Genomic DNA, 8,401 nt, shown 5'->3' with positions numbered 1-8,401 from the left:
AGTGTGCCTCCTCCCTATACAGCAGTGACAGTGAAAAGTTTTACTACTCGCATCCATCACTGTCACTGTCTGTTGTCTGGGCCGTGCTATGGTGTACGGAGCTCCTCAGTCTTAGTGCTGTGCGCTCTGTAAGGGTGCGTTCACACTGTGGAATCTCCGCTCGCTGAATTCCGTGAGCGGAGATTATGCCTGGCGGCCGCCGCCGGAGCTACTTCGGAGGTAGGGCCGCAGGGCACTGAGCCGTCACCATTGACGGCTATGCAGTGCTCGTGGAATCCGCGCAAAGAATGAACATGTTCTTTCTCTGCGCGGAACAGTTTCAGCGGCGGAATTGTCCGCCGCTGAAATTCCGCAGTGTGAACGGGTCTCGCGGAGACCCATTCACACTAATGTTATGTTCACACCGCGAAATTCCGGAGTGTGAACGCACCCTTAATGGACAGATGACAGGGAGGGGAATCATCTCCGGCCTCACTCTCCCCCCCTGCCCCCTCCGCTCCAGGATCTAGGATCATGGCACTGTATTCCTCTATTAACCATACTAGCAGTAAGCTGCAACTTTTACTGTATGGTCTCACCAAGTAAGTGAGGCAGACGCTCGGTGTCTGTTAACCCCCTATGCCCTGTGTCTGCCATAAAGCAACTCTCCCTATGTTGTTTTTGATTGGACTTTTTTATCGCTTTTTATTCCTTTTTTTATGGTATGAAAAGTGACCAAAAATACGCTATTTTGGATTTTTGCATTTTTTTGCGCATACGCCATTGACCATGGGTTTTAATTTACGATATATTTTTATAGTTTGGACATTTACGCACGCGGCGATACCATATATATTTATTTTTATTATGTTTACATATTTTTTTATATGGAATTTGGGAAAAGGGGGGTGATTTAAACTTTTAATAAGGAAGGGGTTAATGGGTGTGTTTTTAAACTTTTTTAAAACTTTTTTTTTTTAACACTTTTAGTCCCCTTATTGGACTTTTAGGAGGAATCATTTGATCATACAGATTACATACAATCCCATTGAACTGTGTGCTCTGCGCTCGATTGACAAAGCCTGGCCCTGCCAGGCTCTATCATTCTGAGCACCGGAGCTGCCGCAGCAGGAGAGGTAAGCCCTCAGGCTACCTCAGTAGTGGATCACCCCCCCGCGCGCGATCTCGCCGAGGGTGGATAATCCACCCCACTGGACCACCAGGGACTGGATACAGGCACCTTTAGACGATCTAAAGGGTTAATAGCCGCCAGCGGCGATCGCCGCATGTCGGCTATTAACGCCGGCACCCAGCTACAGGAATCAGCTGGGGGCCGGCCGGTATGATGCGGGCTCGAGTCATACTCCGTTAACGGCCATTGGACGAGCATAGATGTCCATGGTCGTTATCAGGTTAAATGACCAGCAGCGACAGGATCACTGCTGCCAATCATTACAACAGAGTGTCTGGCTATTGATAGTTCAATAACATAATTATGATTGTTCCTCTTATAAAAATAAGTTCTTTGAACAAGACATATCCAAAATAGAGATCATGGATAGCGCAGCGTGCCTTGTGGTCTTTTTAAGACTGAATTTGTATTGTTCTTGTGGGGACAAGAAGAAAGTGTTATGCACTGATATGATGAAATCAGTGCCCACGGCAAAGCGGGATGGATTTGCTGCGGCAGGTGGCACCCAGGTCGCTACCCCTGGCACGATTCGACCACACAGGCGGCTGAGGAAATTCGAGGCATGGGAGGGATACGGCAACTCGTGGTCTGTATAGCAGAAGGTCAGGGCAGGTGGCACAGGTGCAAAGTCAGGAACGTAGCAGGAGGTCAATAGGCAAGCGGCATAGGAGCAAGGTCAGATCACGGAACAATGAGGTCAGGAACACAGCAAGGCAAGACTACAAAGCTTTCTCTAGGGCACTAAGGCAAACAAAGATCCGGTAGGGGTTAGTGGGAGGTGCTGATACTTATAGGATAGGTGCAGGTGTGGATAATAATTACGGGCGCACTGGCCCTTTAAATCTTAGAGCTCTGGCACACGCCCTAGGAGGAGAGGACCGGAGGGACAGCAGAGAGCAGAGGTGAGTGACGGGCTGGGATTCGCATGCGGGCGCTTCCTGCGATGCAAATCCTGGCCCCGCCGGCTGAGCAGAAGAGAGGAGGAAAGCGCGTCTAGCCGGAGCGCTGAACGTTACAATACTACTGTACAGGAACTGTGCATATCTGGAGAAATAGAATCCCTGCTCCTTTAAGCAGTGGAAAATCATGACCAAATCTTCATCTTTAAAGGGATACTCTGCCCCTAGACACGTTATCCTCTTTCCAAAGGAAAGGGGATAAGATGTGTGATAGCGGGGATCTGGACACTGATCTCTGGCCCGGCATCCCTGGTGTTCTGAACATTTATGTACAGGACGCCAGCTCTGGGCAGCCATGGTCGTGACGTCACGCCCGATTCATTCATGTCTATGGGAGGGGGCGTGACAACTGTATGAATGGGGGGGGGGGGGGTTGTGGCGTCACGACCCTGGCCAAAGCTGATGTTCTGAACATAAATTTTCAGAATGGCAGGGTGCCGGGCCAGAGATTGCTGCAATAGGGGATAAGATGTTCCTTTTAAGACAGTTATAGGCTAACGAAACTTACTGATTCCGTCCATACCAATTTTTTCCTGTTCTTTCCTGACACAGGACAGGTTAATCGATGGTTGTAGCTGATGTATTTTTTGGTGTTACTTGGAACTAAATTTTTTAATCAAGCTAAGACAACAATTTTCATTCAAAATAATAAAGACATTTATTAAAATTCAAGAGAGGATAATAAATTAACAAAAATGGAGATAATAAACAACATTATAAATAATTACATGATTGTGTGTAAAAATAAATTACACATTATAGTAGATTAGGCATACTACAGAATATATCTGTGCACCAATATATTACATTTACAGTAATTTCACATATAAATAAGCTATCCTTCAAGCATTCTGCCACAAAAATGACACAATGCAAATAATACTGATGTGTTGTATAGCACATAAAATTCGCTGTATTCTCACTAAAAGCAATAAAAAAACAAAACAATTTTTACATGCCATTGTCAGTGAAAACCTGGCTTCTATTTGATACAACTCTTTTTCCCTGATTGACAGTTTTTATACATTACATAATTCCTGGTAAAATACACAAATGAAGGTAATGTATATTTAACACCATGGAAGTCTTAAAAGACTATAATTTAAGGAAATAAAATACTATATCAAGGTTAAAGGTTATTATTTTTACTTTTTAGAAGGATGATGTGATCAATTTAATCTATTATATTCTACATAGTAGAAAATGTCCATTTCTGTAGCTTTTTCCAGGTAATATTTCCTGTATGGATTCATCTACAGAGATCTTCCTTTTTAGCCTTCACTTTAGTTATCAGAAAACTTGTTGCGTGTTCTTATTTAGTAGATGCTGAAGTCTTAGCCCTGAAAAAGAATTCAAAATAATAGTTAATGTTTATTCCAATCAATCATGGTAACTTTTGGCGCCATTTTATTTACATTACAGGAATACACATTAATGGCCTTTCCCTAGAAAAGGCCAAAAAAATTAAACTGCTGGTCTGGGCTATTAGCAGAACATGCACTGTCCCCCCTGAGATGTTTTGTCTGTCTCCAGTATTAACCCCTTGCCGCAAATGGATGTTCATTAACGTCCATCTGCAGCTCCTGAGGTATGACGCACGCTCAGCAGGTGAGTGTGCATCATACCTGGTGGGTCCCAGTTGCTATAGGCAACCAGGACCGACGGTTAATGCAAGACAATGCCAATCGGGCTGATGGCTGGCATTAACCCTTTAGATGCGGCGATCAAACTTGATCGCCATGTCTAAAACGAAAGTAAGCATTGCTAGTTAGCTCAGTGGTGCTGTTCAGTACTGCTGCGGTGAGATCCAGGCCGGAGCAGTCGAGTGGTGATAACACTGATCAATGCCATGCTATTGCATGGCAGTGATCAGTGTAAGAAATCAGTGTGTGCAATGTTGTAGTCCCCTTTGGGAAATAAAGTGTAGTAAGTATAAAGCCTGATGGGCTGTATTTGTGCGAGGGGCGGAAGTAATTATCGCTCCCTGCACTTCCAGGTGGGGCTTATTAGGAACAGGTGGGGGCGTGTGTATATAACTTCCCCCTCTCCTACAGGGGCGGAGCACGTATCGTTTGTCGAACCATCCCAACCCTCCCTTATTTTATTCCTTCACTATAGTGCATGCCCTCTATAGGCGTGCCCTCATTGCGCGGTTATGGCACAACTCAGACCGTTATGCTAGGGTAAGATCTTGTATAGGTATGTAGGCAATCTTTCCTGTCACTAGTACACGTATGGAGCCCCGATCACAAATGTAATTTAACTCCTTCCCTAATAAAAGTAAGAATCCCCCCCTTTTCCCATAAAAAAAAAACCTGTGTAAATAAAAATAAACATATGTGGTATTGCCGCGATATAAAAATATATCATTAATTAAAACGCACGGTCAATGGCAAACAAAAAATTCAAAGCTCAAAATAGCGTATTTTTGGTCACTTTTTATACCATAAAAAATTTATAAAAAGTGATCAAAAAGTCAGATCAAAACAAAAATGGTACCGATAAAAACTTCAGATCAGGGTGCAAAATTTGAGCCCTCATACTGCCCCTTATATGGAAAATTTAAATAGTTATAGGGGTCAGAAGAGGACATTTCTCAACGTATTAATTTTGGTGAATGTAGTTATCATTTTTAGTAGTAAAATAAAAAAAACTATATAAATTGGGTATCCCTGCGACTGTATGGACCTAAAGAATAAATATAAGGTGCAATTTTTACCGAAAACTGCACTGCGTAGAAACGGAAGCCACTCAAAATTACAAAATGGCTTTATTTTTTCAATTATGCCCCACAAATAATTTCTTTCTGGTTTTGCCCTAGATTTTGTAGTGAAATTATTAATGGTATTACAAAGTAAAATTTTTGTTGCAAAGAACAAGCCCTCATATGGATTTTTAGGTGGAAATTTTAAAGTGTTATGATTTTTGAAGGTGAGGAGGAAAAAACAAAAGTAGAAAAATAAAAAAATTGACAAAGAGGGAAGGGGTTAAGCTTTATGGCCTGAATAATTGACATACCACATGTCCCTAGTTCATTTATATTGTTTTTTAATAAAACCCTTTATTTTTGTAAAAATTCACTTACGAGTTCAAAATTCTGTCAATAATCCTCTTGACCCATGGAGCGGTGGGATCTAAGCATACGTCTTGACTAGTTTCTTTACCAGTCTTCACCGTGGCACTGTAGATTGACAGAACCATAATATTTAAGATTCTGAATAGAATAATTGGTAAACATACAAATACAGTATATACATATCTATCTATCTCATATCTCTCTATCTATCTATCTATCTATCTCTCTATCTCACATCTATCTATCTATCTATCTCATATCTATCTATCGATCTATATCTATCTATCTCATATCTATCTATTTATCTATCTATCTCATATCTATCTATCGATCTATATCTATCTATCATCTATCTATCTCATATCTATCAATCTCATATCTATATCTATCTATCTATCTATCCAAAGGAAGCAGCAATTCCAGACGTAAATGTGAGCGGGTGCCTCCTGTTGTTGATCAGGGTCAGGGATCCAAATAGCTACAACTTGAAGAAGCAGTGGCATTCCAGATAGTGAAGAAATGTTGTCTTTATTCACTCCTTAGTGAGCTACATTTCAGCAACTTCACATTGCCATTATCAAGCATATATTATCAATCATTGATAACGGCAATGGAAGCTCAGCGTGCACCCGTTTACTTTTTTCTTGGGACTTGTGCTGCTCTTTTTCTAATTTCTTTCTTTCTATCTATCTATCTATCTATCTATCTATATCTATTTATCTATCTAGCTATCTATCTATAACTGATGTATCAATAATGGAATACTACTCTAATATACTTTGCACACTATGGCTATGTTCACACATGGATTTTCCCCGGATTTTTAACCCCGCTTAATGACAATGGGGCCAATCTGTGTGCTCAGTACATATCTTTACCATGCAACGTTAGCTCAGCTATAGGCAACATATTTATTGCGCAGGTAGGCTTTAGAGGAAAGTAAAACCAGTACTTACATGACTTCCAAATTCTTGCAGTGGGGGCCCTTAGGGATGATTTCAAAGTTCAGGATTTGCTTTAAAGGTATCGGAGTGCGCTCTAGTTTTACACACTGACATCTAAGCTCTCCAGCCCTCTTTAAAGACATTCCTGTAATAAAAACAAGAGTTGTTAGAGAATATATATTCGACAACACTGTAATGAGTCCTATAATATGTTAACTATTAGTCATTAACATTGCAATCATTTCTACATATTTACGTTCGGTCATAATCTGGAGTTCAGGTCAAGGGTTTAATATTTGTGAGTCAGCTCTTACCTTCTGAAAGCACAATGAATGTCAGGCAGACAGCCAGAAAGGGAAGGATATTCATGCTTGTTCTCATGGCTAGGAATGTTCTCTCTTTGACTCTGCTATGAGATGTGGTTTTTAGCTCTGTCCCAGGAGTTGTGCTAATAAACTGTGAGTGCTCTCTTTTATACTGTGCAGACAGGAGACAGGGATTGCATAATCGGAATTTCCATGCCCTAAGGATTAGTAAGAGTGTCATGATATGGGGAAACCCAACCTGAGAAAACTCTACAGCAGCACATGTTGGATCAACTCATTGTGTGGTTGTTGTTTTTCCAAAAACAGGATGCTTATTTAATTTTTTATATTCCGCCTTAAGTGCATATTTACATCTGCAAAAAATGAATTCTGACATAACATTTTTGCACGCAGCTATATAACTTTTCTTATTTCTGTTAAGGACGAATGTAGTTTTTGTGCAATATAAGTGCTGCCCTGTATTTTATACTTAAATAGGTTTCCAGTCTTTTTAGGTTGATAAAACTTTTCACTGCATGAATTAAAATACTTTATATTATTTTATATTTCATTTCCTCCATACATACATATCACTAGTCCAGGTCTCAGCAAGGATTTAATATACAAGGGCAGTTTTACTTATTTTGTTTGTAGAACTTGTTTAATCACCTTTTTGTAGAGTTTGACCACTTTCAAGCAAGTGTATTTTTCCATCTATATTAAACTGTTGTGTTTTTTTTTTGTTTATGTTAATTTAAAGGGGTATTGATTCTAAGGGTACGGTCACACATGCATATTTTGCTGCAGATTTTCCAACCCATTGAAGACAATGGCCCAGATTTATCAAACTGTGTAAGAAAAAAATGGAGGGATTTTCTCACAGCAACCAATCACAGCTCAGCTAACGAGCTCTGGTAAAGTGAAAGTTGAGCTGTGATTGGTTGCTGTGGGAAAATCACTCCATTTCTTCTCTCAGTTTCCGATGCATGGAGTGAACTTCGCTCCATGCCTGATGACTGGCGATGCGTGGCAGAGGCTCGTGACATCATCGCCACGCCTCACTCGTGACGTCACGGCCATGCCCCCTCAATGAAAGAATATGGGAGGGGGTGTGACAGCTCTAAATGAACAGCAGGAAGATCACGGGGGCCCCCAGCAGCGGGACTCCCGCAATCAGACACCCTATCCCCTATCTTTTGGATAGGGGATAAGATGTCTAAGGGCAGAGTACCCCTTTAACTATCCTGATATAAACTGGAAAACTAAGGCTGAGAAGTGACAGATGAGGTTGATAAATGTAAGGTTATGCATATGGGGAGGAAAAATCCAAGCTGGGAATATGTACTAAATAGGAAAACACTGGGAACGACTGACATGGAAAAGGACTTGGGAGTTTTAGTAGACAGGGAATTTTACTGCATCGACCAGTGTCAGGCAGCTGCCACCAAGGCAAATAAAATCATATGGTGCATCAAATTGGGCATAGGAAATCATTGTACCACTGTACAAATCCCTATCAGACCACATGGAATGCTGTTTACAGTACTGGAGAAGGTTCAAAGATATTTCTTATCACTGTGTGTGGAAATGTATGAACTATTATAAAATGTTAATGAAAATTGGGTGTCCTCAAGGGAACAATGGGCTTAACGACCACGGACCGTCCGTGGCTGGCTCCCGTTATGTGAAGCGCGCTCATGAGCTGAGCACGCTTCATAACCGGCAGGTCCCAGTTGCTATCAGCAACCAGGACCCGTGGCTAATACCGGACATCGCCGATCGGGCTGATGTCTGGTATAAACATTTGATGGTGGTGTATAAAATGGGAGAAATCACTGCTGGTTAGTTCAGCGGAACTATTTGGGACCGTTGTGGTGAAACTGCAGCATCTCGAACACCTAAGAAGACAGCAGGAGAGTGCTTCCCTTCCTTCCCGCTGTCCAACC

At 41.5% G+C, this 8,401-nt stretch overlaps 1 protein-coding gene across 1 annotated transcript; it reads right to left on the bottom strand.

Moving 5' to 3' along the window:
- Positions 1 to 2,810: 2,810 nt before the first annotated feature.
- LOC130304020 (interleukin-8-like) lies at positions 2,811 to 6,578 on the bottom strand. Its single transcript, XM_056551884.1, has 4 exons — positions 6,465 to 6,578; positions 6,163 to 6,295; positions 5,216 to 5,311; positions 2,811 to 3,470 (listed from the first exon to the last, which is right to left on the bottom strand). The coding sequence occupies exons 1-4, from the start codon at positions 6,529 to 6,531 to the stop codon at positions 3,443 to 3,445; spliced, it is 324 nt and encodes a 107-aa protein (XP_056407859.1). The 5' UTR covers positions 6,532 to 6,578; the 3' UTR covers positions 2,811 to 3,442.
- Positions 6,579 to 8,401: the final 1,823 nt, after the last annotated feature.

Source organism: Hyla sarda, chromosome 1, assembly GCF_029499605.1.
Source record: "Hyla sarda isolate aHylSar1 chromosome 1, aHylSar1.hap1, whole genome shotgun sequence".
NCBI classification, from domain to species: Eukaryota; Metazoa; Chordata; class Amphibia; order Anura; family Hylidae; genus Hyla; species Hyla sarda.
The sequence above is the reverse complement of the archived record's forward strand: the minus strand, read 5'-3'. Positions and strand labels throughout refer to the sequence as shown.

What these genes read in the sequence shown, in the direction of transcription:
- LOC130304020 (XM_056551884.1), bottom strand. Translation starts at nt 6,531, where the DNA reads ATGAGAACAAGCATGAATATCCTTCCCTTTCTGGCTGTCTGCCTGACA. An exon ending in ATTCATTGTGCTTTCAGAAG is followed by an intron (nt 6,296 to 6,464) that starts GTAAGAGCTGAC and finishes TTTTTATTACAG; the next exon opens with GAATGTCTTTAAAGAGGGCT. An exon ending in ATTGACAGAATTTTGAACTC is followed by an intron (nt 3,471 to 5,215) that starts GTAAGTGAATTT and finishes ATTCTTTTTCAG; the next exon opens with GGCTAAGACTTCAGCATCTA.